This window comes from Pteronotus mesoamericanus, unplaced genomic scaffold, assembly GCF_021234165.1.
Source record: "Pteronotus mesoamericanus isolate MK-2021 breed Mesoamerican mustached bat unplaced genomic scaffold, CSHL_Meso_final scaffold_85, whole genome shotgun sequence".
Lineage (NCBI taxonomy): Eukaryota > Metazoa > Chordata > Mammalia > Chiroptera > Mormoopidae > Pteronotus > Pteronotus mesoamericanus.
In genome coordinates, this window is record NW_026555329.1 from 75,196,450 (window position 1) to 75,217,880 (window position 21,431).

Genomic DNA, 21,431 nt, shown 5'->3' on the forward strand with positions numbered 1-21,431 from the left:
GTAATACATAATAAGATTAGAAAAGGTACTGTTATAGAGATAGACCTTATTGTATTTTTATTGCTTTCTGAGTCAAAATCGTTCTTTGGCAGTGAAAAAATAATAACCCCCAACCAGAGTTTATACTTCTTCTGTACATATATCATCTCTAAAATGGTTAGGCTGAACCAATTATTGTCTAGCATTTCTCATATCATAGTCTGTATTCTAGATTAGGGTTGCAGCAGCAGCAGTATTGTAGCTACCACAGTGATTCTGGTGCTTAAATACTTGCCTCCTACACAGGTGTTTATTTCCAATGTTTGAGGGTGTTTCTATCTCCCGTGACACTACTGATTCTAGAGAAAGATGCACCTGTTGATTTTGCCTTTGTGCCTGAAGAAAAGCAGAGCCATCTGCTGCTGGGATCCTTTCCCATTTGAAATCGGAGAGAATCACTCCAAGGCCACGGGACCCAGTTCTTTGCCTTGTAAGTCTTTGTCTCTCACATAAATCTTTTCTCCCGCAGTCGACGGAACCCTCTTGGTCTCATCATCGCCCTAGACGACAACAAAGAAGCTAAAGGCGAACTCTTCTGGGATGATGGGGAGACGAAAGGTGAGCACTGTCCTGGCAAGGTCGCCTTTTCTGAAGCCGCGTCTTTGAGTTACTCCTGCTGGTCATGGGTGGCGGGAGGGTCTCATCAGGCACAGTAGCATTCGTCGCTGGAGAGCAGAGCTTTGTTTTTAGCAGCACTGTTCATGGGTAGTGGTAGATGGAGCCCTGATGGAAGAAAAACATACTTCTACCTCTTAGAATTCTCCCATTGGCCAACAGTATTTGTAGGTTCTCATTTTATTGCCACTGAGCACTTGAAGGAGAGGTTTTCAAGAGCGTCCCTGCCATTCCATATAGACATCTTCCCCCAAATACTAATGAACCAATGTCGATGATATCAAGATCATCTCCAATGAGGTCCTAAGAAGAGAGCTAAGTATCTACCTCTTGCTTTTTTGCACATTTTTCTGTCTGCAGTATACTAACAACTCTTGTGGCTCGAGCTTAGGAAATGGACTCACTTGAGGTATATGCCTTGGAAGTCCTTGGAAATGAACCTTTTAAAGATTAAGGGAGAAAGGACAAGGGAAAACAGCGGCATGGCCTGGGAGACTGTCTATGATCTTGCCAGTGTCGGGATGTAGCTTCAGTGACAGCCAGGGTAAAATCTGTCCCTCTGTGGTGGGCAGACCCGGGTCTGACTGGTCTTTCTCTCATTTTCAGATACTGTGGCCAATAAAGTTTACCTCTTATGTGAGTTTTCCGTCACCCAAGTGAGTGGAATATTTTTGTGAATCTTAGGTGTGGGTTTTTGTCCGACCATGAGGCTCATGTGGGTTTGTGTACGTGTGTGATTACATATCTATCTTCATATGCATTTAGATGAGCACATTCTTCCAATAATTGAATCATCCATGTTAGTACAAAGGAGGTAATGAAACGGACAGTCAAAGCAGTCAGTTTTTTACATGCAGTTTTTAAAAATCTCTCTCTTTTTCACTCTCAATCTGTCTCTCTCTCTCTCTCTCCGCTTGGGGAGTATCAAAATAAGTTTGTCCTGATTACACACACATTAGTAGAGATAGTTAATAAGCATTGAAAGTAGTTTTAGGTATGTGGTCTAGGGTGGAATGTTTGAATGATTTGAGAATCTGTGCTTTATAATTAGACCTTTGTGCTTAATTGTTTTTGCAGAACCACTTGGATGTGAAGATTTTGCAGACAACCTACAAAGACCCCAATAATTTAGCATTTAAAGAGATTAAAATCCTTGGGACCCAGGAACCTACCAACATTAGAGTGAAGCACAATGGTGTCCCAAGTCAGGTTTCTCCTAATGTCACTTACGATTCTAACCTACAGGTAAAAATCCATTTGGTTGAGATAATTTATCAAGAATTCTTCATAGGTCATGGTGTCCCTTCTTACCAAGGTTGCGTGAGTGCTGAAGGACCAGAGCATACTCTGAGGCCTGGGGCAGGAAGTCAGAGAGTTAGGAGAGGGGAAAAAAATGAGAAGTGGGCCAGATCCAGAGAGAATGAGGGGGCTGCTGAGAGACTGGGGTAAGGTAAAATGGCCTTTTCACCCTTCTTCCCCTGTTGGTCCCTTGGTCTTCTGGTCTCTCTGGCTGGGACAGAGGAAGAGAGAAGTTAGAAGCAGGAGGAAAGGAAAAGTAGATCTGAAAGCTGCTGGCTGGTGCTAGAAAGGTAAAGATAGGATGTGGGGTTCCCGTTAATGAAAATTTTGAGGTGAGGTGGTTTTTTCTTATTTTACTATATTGAGATATATAGATTCTCTCTCCAACATATACATTTTAGGAACTTTTTTAAGTCAAAGAATTTTGACAAGTATAGCTAATTAATGGCTACTTGTTTGGTTAGATGATAACAATAAAATAATTTTTCATCAGTTGTGATAAGACCTGATGCTCCTGAAGAGGCTGTAATGCGTTCCTCTGATACATCAGCATTACGAGGGATCCTCTCCCCAGCCACGCCTTCCCACAGGTGTGGTCTGGGACGGGCAGCTGCGGGGTCAGCACGGTTTCTGAGGAACCTTCCAAATTTGGAGAAAAGGAGTAAATTGTTTTCTACTGTAATGATATGCCAATAACATTGGACATTTTGTCCTGACAACATCCATCGAGGATGCATACGTTATAAAGTTAGAAGTAAATTATTATATTTTTATTTATGAGTACAGCAAAGTACAAGCCATTTGATAGACGCATATATGAAAACAAACTCAATAAATGTTTGTTAAATAAATTGATTAACATAAGACCAAAGGAACTCTGTTTCAGTTTGGGTGATGGGGAGACACCATTTATACATGTGAAACTATTGGGAAGGGGACAGGCAGCCCAAATCAACATATAGGAAGTTTTAACTTACATTATGCCAATTTAAGGTTCATAGCTTAATGGAGTAGTTGAGCGAAGCCCTTGGAGAATGCAGGGCTGGAGCTAGACTTTGCAAGACGATGCATCAGGTAGAGAGTCATTTGGCTGCAAATGACAGGAAACTCATTTGTTTTCAAAGCCAAATGGTGTTTTAAACAAATTGGGATTTTTTATTTTCTCTTACGCACTATGAGGTTAGAAAGCGATCAGCTGCTAGCATTGGTTCAGTAGCTCAAGGCTCTCAGGGCTGAGGTCTTTTTTCTGCCTCTGTGTTTGGGAGTGCCTCCTGCGCGACTCCAGGCACTGCGGCCTCGTTATAGTACGGGGGTGGGGGGGGTAGGGGAGGGGAAAGGGGTGCAGGAAGGAAGCACGCAGCCCTTAAATTAAGAAAGAAACACTTGAGGGATTCCAGGGGACTTACACTTACCTGTTAATGTCCAGCTGCGGTACAGGAATTAAAATTTTAATTCTCAAGTGGGAACTTTCGTATTCTAAACTGAAACAGTGAGTGAGAAGGGAACTTAGATGTAGGGCAGGCAACTAACAGTGTATTCCACAGGTGGGCACTATTTTCCTAGACAGGGCATTTGCCTGGTTAGGGCATTCAAAGCTGAGCAGTCAGAATGAGCCAACCTAAGGATAGCCTTATATTAGTAAGAGCTTAGCCTAGATTAGTCTGTGAATATTGTAAAGCCAGAATAATTCTACTGTAAAGTAGAATTCACCTTTGGAAGCAGATCAATTCAAACACATAACTTATGGTCAGATTTTGCAAGATCTTAGCACCAAAATGAGAGGGATCTGATCTAATTTTCAAAGGGTCTCATATTCTCAAATCGAGGCTGTTGTGAGAGTGTTATTGGGGAGCAGGGTGGGGTGCATAGTGCAGAGAGGTGCAAGATGGATTTAGACTAGGAAGAGGCTGGAAGAAGGCTGATAATCCTTAAGATGCAATTTTATAACTCTAGACCAATGTGTATTTTTCTAAGGAAATTGCTAATTAAAAAAGAGACAAACATGAAAAATACATAAAAAAAATAAACATTCGAATCAGTGAGTGGAATATAAAGATGTTTTCAAGTTTTAAGCCTTTGGGCTTGGAGAGATGAAGAGGCTGGGATGTTAGAAATAGAAGGAAATGAAATTATTTTGCCAACTCACCAATTTTTCCATCCAAGAAGCTAGGACCCAAAGAATTGAGATAATTTGTCTAAGTTTCCACAGAAAAATTGAGAGGGGAACCCTGGCCACAGTATTCTTTTTGCTTTGTTCTTGCCATCTGTCCAGACAGTGGGGGACGCCGGTTTGGGGAGCGGAGGGCAGGGAGATAGACTCGACTCGGGATGACGCCTGAGCTTGCGTGTGCCGTGCTGCGAGGGGAGGCGCAAGAGAGCCTTCCTGACGACAGAAGGGAGAGGGGTAGGAGCCGGGGAAGGAAAGCAAGGGGCGATTACAGAACATTTTATTCAGCCAAGTTCTTTTTTAAAATGTTATATTCAAGATTCACGTAGAGCTATGACATTTGCCCTGTTGCTGTGGGAGGGTCCCCACCCCACCCTCCATGTATGTTGCTTGGATTGTGGAGTCTGGTCTGATTTCTATTCCTCTCTGAAGAGAAGTTTCAGGTCTCTCAAAGCCTCTGTCCTGAGGGTCCATTTCCTTGTCGCCTCCTTGTTCCTATAGGTTGCCCTTATCACAGGCCTGGATCTTGCCCTGGGAGAAGCATACACTGTGGAATGGGACCTGAAGATCCAGGAGGCAGAAAAAATAGACTGTTATCCTGATGAGAATGGTGCTTCCCAAGAAAACTGTGTTGCCCGTGGCTGTGCCTGGGAGGTAACCGCGCTGATGGTGTTACCCCACGTTCACAGGCTCTACTCTTAGCCTGCGATTTCACAGGCATAGAACCAGTACCTGTGATATCACTTAGAATCCACAGGAAGAAAGGACTTCCAAAGGAACCTGAGTTTTCACCTGGATACAAAGGATAGCTAGGGACAGGAGTGAGATTTTTTTTTTTTTAATTTGCAAATATTTTGACCAGAGACAAAGAATTTAAACTTGTATCTCAACCAAAGAGGTTATCGGGAGGTGTGATGGTCTGGTTTTGTCTCTCTGTTAATTGCCTTTTCCAGCCCCTTTATATCCGATAAGCCTGGGACCCCAAGCTGAGCTGACTTTGGCTTTCCTTCTCAGGCGTCCACTTCTCCTGGAGTCCCTTTTTGCTATTTCACCAATGAGCTCTACTCTGTCGGTGATGTTCAGTATGACTCACACGGAGCCACAGCTGTCATCTCCTTAAAGTCTTCTCTTTACGCCAACGCTTTGCCGTCAACCCCCGTGAACTCCCTCCGTCTGAGTGTGACCTACCACAAGGATGAAATGCTGCAGTTTAAGGTGTGTGTTTATAGTCTGTGTATTCAGTACTGGCTAGGTGCTCTTCAGTTCCATCCCCTTTCGCTAGTCAAGGTGCCAAAACCCTAAAATAAGGTTGCTCTTCTAAGTTAGCCCTGCTGCAACATACTAGATCATCATCCTATGAGCAATGAGAACCTGGTGATGGAATTGGGAGACCTGCTCTAACTGGCACGTTGAAAAGTGTCTACTGTAAGGAAAATCAGGATAAGAGTGAAGAGGAGAGACAAATTAGGAGGTTACCCGTTAGGGAATCCAGACGAGGGCTCGAGCCCAGACAAGGTACAGGAAGGAGATGGGGAAGAGTGGACATCTTTGAGATACCACCACCGGATCCGGTGATGATTGTAAGTAGGTGACAATGAGAGGGAAGCATAAGAGATGACTGCCATGTTTCTAGCCTGCATCTCTGTATGGACGATGGTGATAACAGCTGGAGTGGGAACACTGGAAGAGTTTGAGCTTGGGCGAAATAGGACCATGCGTTCTGTTTTGGGCCTCAAGTTTGGGATATCTGCGAAACAGCCACAATGTAATGATCGCTTTTATCTGTGATTTATTACATGTAAGGACCTAGTGATGGGCTGCTTTGTGTCTGTTTCTCTATTAAATTGTGAGTCTTTGAAAGACGGGAATTTGTCCTTTTATCTTTCCATTTCTGAAACCTAACACAGAGCCTGGTAGAGAGTTAGTACTCAGCTGTTCATTGAGAGAGCAAATGAAAGACATCAGGCATTGCCTGAAAGGTTTGTCATTATCTAACATCAGCCTGGACTACAAGTTCTTATACATCTAATGTAAGGATGAAGCTCGTTTATGTTTCTGTCTTCACCATAGCGCTGGTGGCATGTGATAGGCACTTACTGGGTTTGAAATAAATGACCTTAGGTTTCCAGCTTCAACTCTCTCTAGCTCTACCTCCTGATCACACAGTAGCTCTCTCCAAAATATTTGCCTCTTTCTGCCTCTGCCTTAATGCTTGGTGCCTTTGCATTCAGTTCTCTACTGGGGATGACTTGTTCTCCTTTGTGTGCTCAGTGAACAGCTACAAAGCTTTCACAGCTCCGCCCGTGTTTCCCCCATGAAACCATCTCAGTCTCCCTGAAACAGCATTAAGTATTTTCTTCCCCACAATGTCACAACACTGCTACATAGCCTGTATGTAGCCTGTCCCACTCAAGTATTGTGGGTGCCTCTCTTCCACCTCCCATTGGCATGTGAACTTCATAGAAACGATAATGTGTCTGAGGCAGTTCGGTTGTCCCTAGTTGCTAGTATAGTTTAAGCAGGAATATAGTAGATACCTAGTGGCTCAACTTAGATGCCATTTTTAGCAGGACATCTGATATTTTTAATCAAGTAGAGTTTATGGTTTTGGGGGGTAGGTTTTTTTTCAGTTCTGAAGAGTTTGCAGGTATTCAAATAGACTCATACACCTACACATAAAGTAATATATTCATAAATACCACACTGATTCTAGACTGATTTTCTAGGATAGCACCAATGTCAAAGTGGATGTGTTACTGTGATACAGGCTTTAAAAATGAGATAGGGCAGACTCAAATCAAAAGTTAAATCTGACATTGCTCTTTAAATGGTATTTAAATCCAAAGTATCATGAGTTTAAAGAAGACCAAGAAACAGAGCATTCAGACTCTTTGTCTAAGTCATCAGGGTTCTGCTAAGAACGTAACACTTTAAGAATACTCTGCTCACCTAAAATCAATTTCCTCCATCCCTAGATTTATGATCCCAACAATAAACGCTATGAAGTTCCGGTCCCTCTCAATATACCCACAGCTCCATCCAGCACCCCTGAGAGTCGACTCTATGAAGTCCTCATAAAGAAGAATCCATTTGGGATTGAAATTCGCCGGAAGAGTACAGGCACCGTAATGTAAATGGCTTCTAGACTGATTTGGAATTGCTCAGCACATTGTCCTCGGACATATTCTGGCTCAAAGCACCACAATATCCATTTCCAGATTCATGCATAAGTTATTTCCTTTGGGTCTGTTCTTATGAGAAAGTTTTTGTTCCCTGGGAATAATTAGAGGCAGTTGCATGTACTTAGGGCTTCAGTCAACAAATGTTTACGGAAGTGCCTTGTCTGTATTATGGGGTTATAGATGACAAGGTTGCGCTTTTCATGACAAAAAATAATAAGTAAATAACAAAGGTAATTCAAGTTAAAATATGTATAAGGACAGTTATGGGAGGTTACTGCTTTGGATGCTGTGGTCAGAGTAGGCCTGTCTGACGAGGTGATACTGAAACTAGGACCTGGGTCAGGAAGAGGCCCCTATGTGGAAATCTGAGGGGTGGGGGAGAACACTTTAACCAGACGGGCTAGAGAGTGCACAGCCCATGAAACAGGAACAAGTTGGCATATTATGGGGGGAAGCGGCCAGTATGGTTGGAGCAGTGTAGTAAACAGGGAGGTAAGTGATGGAAGATGAAGCTGGGGTTTTGGAGGGTTTCAGGTCAGGTGTGGCCTTGAAGACTTTATAAGATGTTGTAACGGAAATCACTGAAGAGTTGTAAAAGGGGAGTGACATGCTGTGAGGTACTTGGGAAAAAATCCCCCCTGGACGCTACATAACAGATGTGCTACAGGAGGACAAGAGTAGAAGCTGGGGTCGTTACGGAGCGGAGGCAATCAGATGGAGCATGTGATGAGACTGGGCTTTCTGGAGGGGGACTGAGAGGGCGGTGACAGAGGAAGGTAAAGAATGAAGCTGTGTCCGGGGCTTTTAGTAAAGGCATCTAAGATTAATTTTTATTTTTTAAAGATTTTATTGATTTCTTTTTAGAGAGAGGGGAAAGGAGGAGAAAGAGAGGGAGAGAAACATCATTGTGTGGGTTGCCTCTTGCGTGCTCCCCGACAACTGGGGACCTGGGCTGCACCCCAGGCATGTGCCCTGACCGGGAATTGAACTGGTGACCCTTTGGTTCACAGGCCGGTACTCAGTCCACTGAGCCACACCAGCCAGGGCAAGATTATTTTAATCAAATGGACTTTATGTTTGGTTTGGGGGGTTAGCTGGGTTCTGGGTGGAGGAGGAAGGAATCAAGAATTTCCTTGTCCTTGAAAAAATCAGCTGTTTGAAGCCAATAGAACAGCCCATTTCTTTCCCAAATATATACCCTTTTGTGTTGCAGTTGGGACTCTCAGCTCCTCGGCTTCACCTTCAATGACATGTTCATCCGCATCTCCACTCGCCTTCCTTCCCAATATATCTATGGCTTTGGAGAAAACGAGCACACAGCCTATCGGAGAGACTTGAACTGGCACACGTGGGGGATGTTCTCCCGAGACCAGCCCCCAGGGGTAAGGGCCGAAGTTTGGGAGCTGCGTCTCCGCCTCTCTTCACCCACACTGTGTGTCCTTCGTGGCTCATCTTCCCAGACCCGACATGGGCGGTCACGTTCTGCTTTTAGACAAGTGGGCCAGTTCTCAGGCTCCTTGTTTCTTATGCATTTAATTTATTTCACAGAGAAGATTAGACACATCTAACCAGTTGATTTTTGCTTAAGTTTCTTTTACAGCCACCATGACTTAATCTCTTACCACTTCTTGTCCTGACTCTCCCAGTACAAGAAGAACTCCTACAGCGTCCACCCCTACTACCTGGGGCTGGAGGAGGACGGCAACGCCCACGGGGTGCTTCTGCTCAACAGCAACGCCATGGGTGAGATGATGCCAGCACCTCCCCTTGTTTTGTGGACCAGTCATTCTTGAGAAACTTTAGAATGTGTTTGACCTAGTTGCACCCTGAGGTCAAAATCATTATTATATGAGCAGTATTTTTTACTTAAGTCATTCTATTCAACCTTTCTGTTTCAGTTCAGCAACATGCGTTAATAAGAATTAACTAAATTCTTATTTGGCAAAAAATCATGTAAAAAGGGCCCTGGCTGGTGTGGGTCCGCTGATTAGAGTATTGTTCTGTAGACTGAAGGGTCCTGGGTTCAATCCCTGGTCAGGGCACATACCTAAGTTGCAGGTTTGATCGCTGGTTAGGGCACATGGGAGAGGCAACCTGTTGATGTTTCTGTCTCTCTCTCTGAAAGCAATGAAAAAAAAAAGTCCTCAGATGAGGATAAGAAAAAAAATCATGTAAGAAAGGATAGCAAAACCAAGCAAGGCCCAAATATCCTGGGGGTCAGCCAGTGGGAGCTATCTATATCAACTGAATTGGTGAGGAAGCTGTGGGTCAGAGCGCTGTCTGTGGGGGGTGAGGGTGTGAAGAACATTTGTACAAGACACTGGAAAGAGGGTGGAAAATCAGGAGGTGGAGGGGAAAGCATGCATGTGAAAAATGGTGAAATCAGAGTAAGGCCTACACCTGAGTGAACAGCATTACATCTCTGTCAGTTTCCTGGTTTTGACAACGTGCAATGGTTATGTAAGATAGTGTCATTGGGGGATACTTGGTACCATTGTTGTAACTTATGTACTCCATAAACTGTTCTAAAATGAAGGGCATATTAATTTAAAAGAGCACAATGACAAAACCTATAATAAGATATTAAAGAACACCAAAGGGAAAAAAATCCAGAGGTGGGACCCTGTTGATGTTCATTTAGTCTCTTCAGCTCTGTGTGGGTAGAGGATGGAACACTTTCTCGCAATACGGAGGCATAAGAAGAGGAAGAAGGTCTGCATTTCAGGGGTAATTCCTCACGTCAAACGTTTGCAGATCGATCGGTGTTTTCCTACATTTTCAGATGTGACATTCCAGCCCCTGCCCGCCCTGACATACCGCACCACAGGAGGGGTTCTGGACTTCTATGTGTTCCTGGGGCCGACTCCCGAGCTTGTCACTCAGCAGTACACTGAGGTAAGAGGGAATTCAACTGGTTGCCGAGTACTGACACTGTATATTTTGTGTTCCCAAACCCACATTAATTAGTATGGTTCTCAGATAATAACTGAATCCCTGGTCTTCCTGGGAGACAGGTAGATTATAAAATAAGGAACTATATATACCCTGATAATCATTAAATTCATAACCTCTCAGAGCATTGCAGAGAAGCAGAGTTAATGGTGCTGGTGGTGGCTGTGGAGGTGGCAACGGTGGTGGTGATGGAGGTGGCGGTGATGGTGGCGATGTGTGGTGGTTGTTGGTGGTGGTGATGGTGATGGTAGTATAGCGGTTGTTCTTGGTGGTGGTGATGTGGTGGTGGTTTTTGGTGGTGGTGGTGGTGGTGGAGGAGGTGGTGGAGGTGGTGGTGGTGGAGGAGCGGGTGGTGCTGATGGTGGTCATAATGGTCATGACAGTTGTTTTGGCAGCAGCAACAAACACATATAAAATTGACTGTGTGTCACTGATACAATGCTTCGTGCCAGAGTACTTTGCATACATATATTAACTCAGTCAGTCCTCACAAAAACACTATGAAGCAAATGCTCTTGTTATTCTCACTTTACAAGTGAAGAAACTGAGGCGTAAGAAGTTACTTAACTTCTGCCCAGGGTCACACACTAGCAGCTGTTGGACCTCGAGCATTCGGCCTCTGGATTCTGTGCTCTTGTCCAGTAAGCTACACTGCTGCTAGGTGTCAGAGTAGAGTCAGATTTTCCAAAGTTCCTGGGGAGGGAGGTCAAGTTGAGCAGGAAGCTTTCTCCAAGGAACCCAGGGGCTGTGCATCTCCTCAGTTTTCTCTCTGGATTTGAATTTGTTGGTCGTCTCACTTAGGACACTTGAAAAATATTCTTATTACTTTGTGTACAACTTCAAGCCAGAGTCTCCTTTTTAGGAATGAACATTTTCTGTCTATTTTCCAGGTTATTGGTCGGCCAGTGATGGTTCCTTATTGGTCCTTGGGGTTTCAGCTGTGCCGCTACGGATACCAGAATGACGCTGAGATCGCCAGCTTGTATGATGAGATGGTGGCTGCCCAGGTCCCCTACGTACGTTCTCAGTCTGTGGGGTGCTCGCTCTGGCACCTCACAGCCAAGCCCTGCCGCCTCTGTGTCCGGATTTGTTTGTCCGACTTCTGTGGGGTCCTGTAAAGTTACAAAGTGTTCCCTCGTGCAGTGCCACATGGAGCCTCGCCCAGACCAGTAACACAAGTGGGGGTCATGGACCCCTCCATAGAGACACAGTGATTTGTTAAAGGAGGGGGACATTGGGCCAGCTCCAGGGCTCCTTCTGCTAGATCCTGCTCTGCTCCTGTTACATGACTTCAAAAAATTCAGTCGAAAACATCCTTGGTTCCGTAAGAATAAAAGGATCCCCCAAACAGTAGTGTTGCTTAAGGTTTAAAAAATGAACCCAAATTCAGCCAAACCACGTGTGTGTAGATAGAATCTCAGTTCCAACACTTTCCCAGTGTCAGAGCACAGTGTTCCCTCGTTATGAGCGAATCCTGGGTTGGATGTAGGGACCTTGGAACTGGCTTCCGGAGGAAATACACGTGGAAGAAAACTCTTCCCCTTGAGGACAGAAGGGGTCCAATAATCAGAGAATTGATCCTGTGAACCTATTACATCCAGGGTTGGCAAAAGTAGATTGACAGTTGTGAGTATGTGAAGCACAGTTTATTCTTGTATTATTATTTATTAATTATTGTATTATTGTCCATATGAACAACTGTCAACCTGCTTTGCCAACCCCTGTATTTAATTGCCTTCTATTTATTCTTTTATTATTTACCATTGCTTCTGTAGAAAGAAAGTATAGCATACACTATTTCATTTTTAATAAGAAAGCTGTGTTCATCAACCCTCAAGATGGGTTTGTTTTGGTTTTTTTGGTAGAGTCACCATCCATGTAATGGGTAATTTACATTACATTATTTCTTTTGAACTTGAACCGCTAATACCAGGGCAGCTTCCTGAGGGAAGTAGCCACAGTCCCTCTTTAAATTGGCCACTTCCTCATCCACTGTTTATCCTCGAAAACCTGCTCAGATAGGCATTGTCATCCGATATTTTGCTAATTTAGTTTTTTCTGTTTTACAAAGGAAAATTAGAACGTTACATAGATTTCCCTGAACCTAGTACCTAACAGGTGACAGAACTGGGATTTGAAAAAATCAGAAAGACGCATCTGAAATTCACTCGCAGTTGGGTTAGTGGTGAGTTGTTCTCTTGCGGAACGTGGACTGTCGTAACCAGCAGCCACTCCGTGCCCTTGTGTGCCCCCAGGACGTGCAGTACTCGGACATCGACTACATGGAGCGGCAGCTGGACTTCACCCTCAACCCCAAGTTCGCTGGATTCCCAGCTCTGATCAATCGCATGAAGGCCGACGGGATGCGCGTCATCCTCATCCTGGTCAGCACCACCGTGAATGCGGGGAGTCTGCATGGGAGAGCGAATGGGCTTTGGTGGAGGAAGCTTTATAGGTGCTGTGCTTCCTTCCATGTCCCAAGTACAGAGGTTGAGGGTCACAAAGAAAAGTGTATTCTCCAGGATTCACAGAAGCTCTGCAGCTCAGGGGGTGCCTACTGTGGCAGGGGGTGCCTTCCTTCTGAGGAATTTTTTTTGCTGTCCCCCTCATTCTCTGGCTTTGGTTTTCTCACTGACCTGTGCTTGGTTTTAGGACCCAGCCATTTCCGGGAACGAGACACAGCCCTACCCTGCGTTCACACGGGGCGTGGAGGACGACGTCTTCATCAAGGCTCCCAACGGTGGAGACATCCTCTGGGGAAAGGTCTGACCTCCATGCCAGCGCAGCCCTGGGGCGGGTCACTGCGTGTGTGCTTGTGCCTGTTGTCATTTGGCCTTTTCCGCTGGGGCTCTGAGGTCAGCATTTTCTCAGTCAGTATCTGTGAACCTATGTGTCGTGAGACGCACTTCAGTCTAGATCCATCCTGCATGGAAATCAAAGCGTAAGCACCCGTCGGACCGTGGTTTATCGCTCCTTAGGACGTGCTCTGTGAGAGAAATTACCCACTGCGTTGCTTTTGAACATTCCTCTCTCCACAGGTCTGGCCTGATTTTCCTAACATCGTTATAAATAGCTCTCTGGACTGGGACAGTCAAGTGGAGGTAAAGGGCCTTTGTGGTTGTGGGGTGATGTCAGAGTTGCCAGGAAGGTCTGTCTTTCAATGGGTTTATTTAAAACAAAATGACTCAGACATGGCTGCTATTAATCTTTAATCCTCCATTGCCCTCCCCCACCCCATGTTTTCCACCCGGCCTGAGCTGGCGCTCTCTGCTTTTGGCGAAACATTCTCTTCTTCTGGTTCCATGTCGGTCCACCTCTGTTTTCTAACAAAGAGGCATCCTTGGCCTGCCTCCCTCTCACAAGATTCTCGGGGAGGTGACTCACTCCCCCCCGACTCCCCTGTGAGCTCAACCCCCGTCTGCTGATCTGTGTCTGTTTTTCCCTTCGTGTTTCTTTTTTTTTTGGCCTTTTATCTAGACCCGTGGGTTCCTGGTTGCCTGTTGTCTATTGTATATAAGAGCTGCTGGGGTTCCCCCAACCGAGTCTTCCTGCTGTTGCTTCCCTGCCCTTCCTGCCAGCATTAGGGAGCTTTTTAACTCTTAAAATGCACCGATGGACATAGAAGAACCCGTCTCCTGAGACATACAAAGAACCATAAAGCTCCATAACAAGCAACACGGCCTACATAGAAATTTGTGAATATTTGTTGCTACTAAGTGGCGTGAATTCACAGTTGGGCACTGAGGGTTTATTTTATGTTGGGTTCGAAGCTAAGCACTATCAGGGAATATGGAGATCACTCAGAGGGATAATAAAACCAGGTCCTTGCTTTCAAAAATCTTACACTGTATGAAGGAGTTATACCTTGAGTCTGCTCTCCAGGTTAAAATAAAGACTTGGGTTTTATCATTTGAGGAAATTAAGGGGAAGGGGGAGTCGTACCCTCCTCAAGCCCTCCCAATTTACTTGACACGCAGGTGCAATCTTGCCTCTCATTTCCCTAGTGGGAATGAGACAGGAGACGATCCACTGGAAGCTTCTTTCCAGGTGTTGACAAGGCGTCAGTCGTCTGCCCCTTTCAGGCTGTAGGCCTCCCTGGCTCAGGCTCTGCCTCGGAGGCTGGTGGAATTGTAGGAGGAAGTTGAGGGTTGGGCATCTAGTGCCTGAGATAGTGAGTTCACGTGTTGATTGCTACTATTCACACTGATATGGAGAGGAAGTCAGTCTATGGCTGCTTTCCAAATGCTAAGGAGGCGTCTCATTTGTGCTAATTCCCCCCACCCCTGCACTATTGTATTTGGAATAAACGAAGAACGTTGCTTAGGCTCTGTTCCAATGATCTGTCACCATATGGTACAAGGCTGTGCATGAGTTAAATTCCCAGTGCACGCCTGTTTGCTGCCTAATATACTTGTTTTTGACAAATAAATTATAATTGATTTTTACAGCAATACCGAGCTTTTGTGGCCTTCCCAGACTTTTTCCGTAATTCAACTGCCACCTGGTGGAAGAGGGAGATTAAAGAACTTTACACCAACCCACGGAATCCCGAGAAGAGTTTGAAGTTCGATGGCATGTGGATTGTGAGTGTTTGTGTCTGTGCACATGTGCATAGCTGTGTGTCTCTCTTTGTGCGTCCAAGCGTGTGTATCGCTGACCTTTAACCGAGGAGGACGACAACCATCCCAGAGAGCCTGTGGATGTATCAGATGGCAGTTCCTCCAGTGGGGCGGGGATGTGCCTGATAGTCCCCAGACCTTGTACCCTGTCCCAAGTCCCTGTTGTAACACCCTGAGGTGACTACTAGGAATGTCTTAGAACTGAAACTTGCTTCACACCCTGAAGAAGAATTAAAAAAAAAAAAAATCCTCTAGCCAGTTATTCTGTAGGGCTTAATTGACCTTTCTAGTCAACTCCAGCTGGATTTGATGATTCCTGGGTGGGGAAGGGTTTATTCCCTCTTCCTCCCTGATTGACAGCATGTGACTATTTTCAAGAGTGCGATACGTCTGTGTTTGACATTTCTAGGATATGAACGAACCAGCAAGCTTTGTGAATGGTGCGGTGCCTCCAGGCTGCAAGGACGCCGCTCTGAACCATCCTCCCTACATGCCACGTAAGGACCCTGGGCCTCCTCTGCCGGCAAGGGCACGGCCGCGGAAGTGACCGCTGCAGGAGCCCAGCAGCCAGGGGCTTGTCCTCACTGCTCAGGGCACATCCACAGTGGTGCTTTGGGGTTTTGGGGGGTGGGGGGTGAGGAGGTGCATGACAACCACATTTCAAGCGCTTTACCCAGTTGGGTGCGCAAATCACCAGCCCCACTGAGTGAGTTTTTTGAGTTTGTTCAGAAAACACTTAACAATGGTTATGTCTCCAAAGGATTCGACAGCTACCTTCCTTCCTTCTTCAGGCTTATGTTCATTCCTCCACGAGAGTGTGTTGTGCCGCCAGCAGGTGGAAAGTGGCGGTTTCCCCTTGTCATAGAGCTGATGGACTTGGGCGTTATACTTGTGTTCGTTCATACCTTGGCCCTAGAAATTGTTCTCTCTGTGAGCTGTATGACCTTCAACAGATTACTTGATGTTTCCAAATCTCAGTTTTTTAAACTGTGAAAGGATAATGATATCTTCTTCCCAGAATTAAGCTAAGAATGACAGGACACGATTGCCCTGTTGAAGGCCCGGGTCGGAGCCTGTCCCACAGGGTTCCTCCCTGTGCCTTGGCCTTCTCCTGGAGGGCCCTCCAGGGGACTTGATGTTGGAAGCGCACATTCCCGTGCCTCTGGGAAGGGGAGGGGCCCATGCAGATGTTGAGTTCGATCCCTTGAAGTGAGGGCAGGGACAAACAGGGCCAGAGGTGGCTTTCCCATCACTAGCTCTTTCCCCTCAGATCTGGAGTCCAGGGACAGGGGCCTGAGCAGCAAGACCCTGTGCATGGAGGGCGAGCAGATCCTGCCCGACGGCTCCCGGGTGCGGCACTATGACGTGCACAGCCTCTACGGGTGGTCCCAGACCAGGCCCACATACGAGTGAGTGGTCACTTCCTCCACCTGGCACAGCCGCAGGGACAGCCAGGGACTGAGGAAGCTGTCCCGCGTCTCCTCTCAGCCCCTCTCCCAATGGGGTTAAAAAGATTTTCATTTCAACTAGGTAGCAATTCTTACTTATTAGACAAATACTTGGGGGCACGGAGCCAGGCGCTGTGGCCATAATTACCAGGACAGATTTAAGTAAGGGCTGGTCCAGCCAGTGAGAGTCCAGCTGTCCTGAAGAAGATGACAAAGGCTATTGTCACACAGTGCAGCTGACACTGTAACACATGAGTTATAAGAAGAAAAGAGGAGGTAGAGGACTGGACAGCTCCTTTATTTCAAAAGTCACTTATCTCTCTTGGGATTTTTTTTCCTCTGTCATCCTTGTTGGATAGCCAACGGGTGTTATGCTGAATTAGCATTGTCCCATTTTGTGAGCTCAGTCAGTGAGTAATAAGAATTATCCTAAGGAAGGCCTTATAAAGGAGCCCACCTTCTTCCTTCACAAATACACAAAACTAAGTACTAAGTATATAAACAGTAAGAGTTGGTGATGACTTACTGTTTTTATGTGATGCAGTGGGTTTAGAACATGGTGAAGTTCTTTGTAATACACTGTAAACACTCTGAAGGTATAACTTACTATTCTCGCCATGATTGGGGGTGGTCAGCGGGGACCTCGTCCTAGCTCAGATTTCCACGCGCTCTCGATCACAGGAAGCATTTTGTCACCATGCACTAGGGGCAGAAGTTCTGGGAGGAGGAGCTTTGTGGCCCTTCTTCCCTGTTCTGATCTCAGTCACCTTCCTGTGCCCCTCCAACCAGAGCTGTGCGGGAGGTGACAGGACAGCGAGGGATCGTCATCACCCGCTCCACGTTCCCCTCGTCTGGCCGCTGGGCAGGACACTGGCTGGGGGACAACACGGCCGCGTGGGACCAGCTCAAGAAATCTATCATCGGTGCGTGGCTCACCCCCGGGCCTGTGCTGGTGGGGAGGGGTGGCGTCCCCGCTGACGGGCGCTCGGAGGAGCTGGGGGAGGCAGGCGAGCAGGGGCGCGTCTGACACAGCTGTGGCTCTCGTTGCAGGCATGATGGAGTTCAGCCTCTTTGGCTTATCCTACGTAAGTGCCCCTCTGGGTCCCTCCTAATGCCCAAGAGGACGGTTCAGAAATCAGCAGCAGGCTTATTTTACCTTATCTGATTTCAGACAGGAGCAGATATTTGTGGATTCTTTAATGACGCGGAATATGAGATGTGTGCTCGCTGGATGCAGCTGGGGGCTTTTTACCCCTTTTCCAGGAACCACAACACCATCGGGACGAGGGTAGGACAGGGGTGTCACTTGGCACACAGCTTCCAATTTGAAGCTGATCATGTACCCTAGGGACATCTTTAAAACTGTTAAGTGCTCATGTTTCTTTTCTCTCTCTCTCTCTTTTTTTTTCTTTGTGATATACTTATATATTGTGAAATGATTACCACTGTTGCGTTAGTTAACACCTTCATCACTTCAGATAATTACCATTTCTTTTTTTGTAATGAGGGCATTTAACTTAACATCTACTCTCTTAGCAACTTCCAAATATACAGCACAGGTTGTTAACTATATTCACCGTGCTCTATGTTACGTCCCTGGAACATGCAGGGTGGGGCGCAAGTAGGTTTACTGTTGTGAGTACACAAAACACAGAGTTTATTCTTGTAGTATTACTTATTAATTATTGTGTTGTTTTCCATACGAACAACTGTAAATCTACTTTTGTCCCATCCTGTAGTTATTTTATAGCAGGAAGTTTTTATCCTTTGACATTTCCCTATTTCTCCCAATACCCAGCCTCTGATTACCACCATTCCACTCTGTTTCTACGAATTCTACTTTTTAATAGTCCCTTTTAGATTACTATATTTTAGATAAGTATTAGCATACAGTGGTTGTCTTTCTGTGTTTGATTTATTTCGCTTAGCGTGATGCTATAAAGATCCATCCACGTTGCTGTAAATAGCAGGATTCCCTTCTCTTTTGTGGTTGAATAGTATTCTGCTGTGCACACACCATACCTTCTTTGTCTACTCACACATCAGCGGGCATTTAGGTCGTTCCCCTGTCTCGGCTACGGCAAATAGGGTTGCATTGAACATGGAAGTGCCGATATCTCTTCAAGAGGCAAATTTCATTTCTTTTGAATATATGCCCATAGTGCAATAGTTGGGTCATATGGTTGTTCTAGCTTTAACTTTTTAAAGAACTTCCATACTTTTCCACAGTGGCCGTACCAATTTAAATTCCCATCAACAGTGCCCAAGTGTTCCTTTTTCTGCACATGCTCACCAACATGTATTTTCTTTTGACTTTTTGATAATAGCCATTCTAACAGGTGTGAGGTGATAGTTCATTGTGGTTTCGATTTGTGTTATCTTGACTATTACTGATGTTTGGCATCTTTTCGTGTACCTATTGGTCATTTGTATGTATTCTTTGGAAACTAGAAATCAATAGCAGAAGGAAAACTGGAAAATTGACAAATATGCACAAGTTAAACAGCCAACAGGTCAAAAGAGAAATAAAGAGATAAATAAAAAAATATTTTGAACAAATGAAAATGGAAAAACACATACTAAAACTTATGCGATGTAGCAATGTAGTTCTAAGAAGAAAGTGTATTGTAATAAACTTCTACATTAAGGAAAAAAGATCTCAAATAAACAACCTAACTTTACACTTCAAGTAAGTATAAAAAGAAGAACTAAGTTAGCAGAAGAAATAACAAAGATTAGAACAGAAATAAATGCAATAGAAAAGAGCAGTAAAACTAAGAGCTATTTGTTTGAAAAGAAACAAAACTGACAAACCATTGGCTGGACTTTCTAAAGGAAAAAGAGAGAGGTCTCAAATAAATAAAATTACAAATGAAAAAGGAGCCATTATAACTGATACCAGAGAAATACCAAGGATCATAAGGGACTACTATAAATAATTAATTATATGCTAATAATTTGGACAACCTAGAAGAAATGCATACATTCCTAGAAACATGCAACTTTCCAAGGCTGAATCATGAAGAAATAGAAAATCTGAAAAGACCAATAATGAGTAAGGGAATTGAATCAGTAATAAAAAAAATCTCCTACCAAAGAAACTCCAGATGGGTTCCCCGGAGAGTTCTATCAAACATTTGAAGAAGAATTAACGCCAATGTTTTTCAAACTCTTCCAAAAAATTGAAGAGGATTGAACACTCCCAAGCACATTTTACAGGACCAGAATTACCTTGATATTAAAGCCAGTAAAGACACTGCAATAGAAGAAAACTACAGGCCAACATCCTTGGTGAATATAGATCCAGAAACTCTCAACAAAATATTAGCACACCGAATTCAACAGCACATTGAAAGAGTCATACAACATGATCAAGTTGGGTTTTACCTTGGGATGTAAGGATGGTTCAACAGACACAAATCAATAAATGTGATATACCACGTTAATAGAATGAAAGGTAAAAATCATATGATTGTCTTAATAGGTGCAGAAAAAAAAACATTTGACAAAATACATCTTTCATGATAAAAGCTCAACAAATTGGGAATAGAAGAAATGTACTTCAACATAATGAAGGCCACGTAAAACAAGCCCACAGCTCACACATCATATTCAACAGTGAAAGTTTGAAAGCTTTTTCTAGAAGATCGTGAACAGGACAAGGGTTCCCACCTTCACTGCTCTCATTCAACATAGAACTGGAAATTCTAGCCAGAACAATCAGATGAGAAAAAGAAATAAAAGTCATTCAAGTTAAAAAGGAAGAAGTAAATTGTCTCTGCTTACAGTTTATATGATTTTATGTATAGAACAACCTAAATATGTTACCAAAAATACTATTAAAACTAGTCAATAAATTCAGTAAAGTTGCAGGATACAAAAATCAACATACGGAAATGTTTCATTTCTATACATTAACAATGAAATACATGAAAAGAAATAAAGTCATCATTCTCATTCATGATAGCATCAAAAAATAATGAAATACTTAAGAATAAACTTAACCAAGGAGGTTAAAGATCTGTGTCCTGAAAACTAGAAGGTACTAAAGAAAGAAGTTGAAGAAGATACAAACAAAAAGAGCCCCCATGTTCATGGGTCAGAATAATTAATATTCCTAAAATGTCTGTACTACTCCAAACCATCTATGTATTCAATACAATCACTAGCAAAATTCCAATGGGATTTTTCACAGGTATAAGAAAAAAAAAATCCTAAAATTCTTGTGGAATGAAAATGACCCCTAATAGCCAAAGCAATCTGGAGGAAGAAGAACAAATCTGAGACACCATGCTTCCTGATATCAAACTACATTCACAAAGCTATAGTAATCAAAATAGTATCATATTGGCATAGAAATAGGAATACAGATCAATGAAACAGATTGAAAGCCCAGAAATAAGTTTTTGTGTAATCGGACAACTGATATTTGACAGGGAGCCAAGAACACTCAGTAGGAGAGGTTAGTCTCTTCAATAAATGGTGTTTGGAAAACACGTAGAAGAATGAAATTGGTTCCCTATCTTATCATTCACAAAATTAACTCAGAATGGATTAATGACTTAATCATAAAAATCTTGAAACCCATAAAACTCCCAGAAGAAAACAGAGGGAAAAAGTTTCTTGCCATTCATCTTGAAAATGATTTTTTTTTGATAGGATACCAAAGGCACAAGCAACAAAAACAAAAATAAATAAATGAGATGATATCAAACTTCAAAGCTGTTGCACAGCCAAAGAAACAATTAAAAACAAATGAAAAGGCAACCTATGAAATATGTATTTGCAAAACATATATCTGATAAGGGGTTAATATCTAATATGCCAGACACTCCTACACCTCAACCATAGGGAAACCCAAACAATCTGATTAAAAAATGGGCACTGGAATGGAAGAGACGTTTTCCCAAAGAAGATGCACAAATGGCCAATAGGTACATAAAAAGACCCCTATTTTTCAATGAACCATCTTGTTCCGTGTTCTTTGGAGTATTCTTTTCACTTAGGCAGTGTTGTACCAAATAGATCCCCACAAAAATGTCTTGTGGGAAAATTTTTCCAGCTGCCCTGGGAGAGCTTCAGTGACTGGTTTCAGTCTATTAAGAATATT

The 21,431-nt window shown here is 43.9% G+C and overlaps 1 protein-coding gene across 1 annotated transcript in view; it reads left to right on the forward strand.

Annotated features, from left to right (window-relative positions):
* Positions 1 to 21,431, forward strand: part of MGAM (maltase-glucoamylase) — a 64,626-nt gene that overhangs the window by 30,437 nt on the left and 12,758 nt on the right. Inside the window, exons 21-39 of the mRNA XM_054564580.1 lie at positions 509 to 597; positions 1,261 to 1,310; positions 1,732 to 1,899; positions 4,622 to 4,774; positions 5,135 to 5,335; positions 7,096 to 7,250; positions 8,516 to 8,684; positions 8,949 to 9,045; positions 10,085 to 10,197; positions 11,145 to 11,270; positions 12,510 to 12,638; positions 12,907 to 13,017; positions 13,293 to 13,355; positions 14,703 to 14,837; positions 15,283 to 15,370; positions 16,144 to 16,282; positions 17,111 to 17,244; positions 17,372 to 17,406; positions 17,493 to 17,609. Coding sequence (XP_054420555.1) covers positions 509 to 597; positions 1,261 to 1,310; positions 1,732 to 1,899; positions 4,622 to 4,774; positions 5,135 to 5,335; positions 7,096 to 7,250; positions 8,516 to 8,684; positions 8,949 to 9,045; positions 10,085 to 10,197; positions 11,145 to 11,270; positions 12,510 to 12,638; positions 12,907 to 13,017; positions 13,293 to 13,355; positions 14,703 to 14,837; positions 15,283 to 15,370; positions 16,144 to 16,282; positions 17,111 to 17,244; positions 17,372 to 17,406; positions 17,493 to 17,609 — 2,272 coding nt within the window. The remainder of the gene's footprint in view (positions 1 to 508; positions 598 to 1,260; positions 1,311 to 1,731; positions 1,900 to 4,621; positions 4,775 to 5,134; positions 5,336 to 7,095; positions 7,251 to 8,515; positions 8,685 to 8,948; positions 9,046 to 10,084; positions 10,198 to 11,144; positions 11,271 to 12,509; positions 12,639 to 12,906; positions 13,018 to 13,292; positions 13,356 to 14,702; positions 14,838 to 15,282; positions 15,371 to 16,143; positions 16,283 to 17,110; positions 17,245 to 17,371; positions 17,407 to 17,492; positions 17,610 to 21,431) is intronic.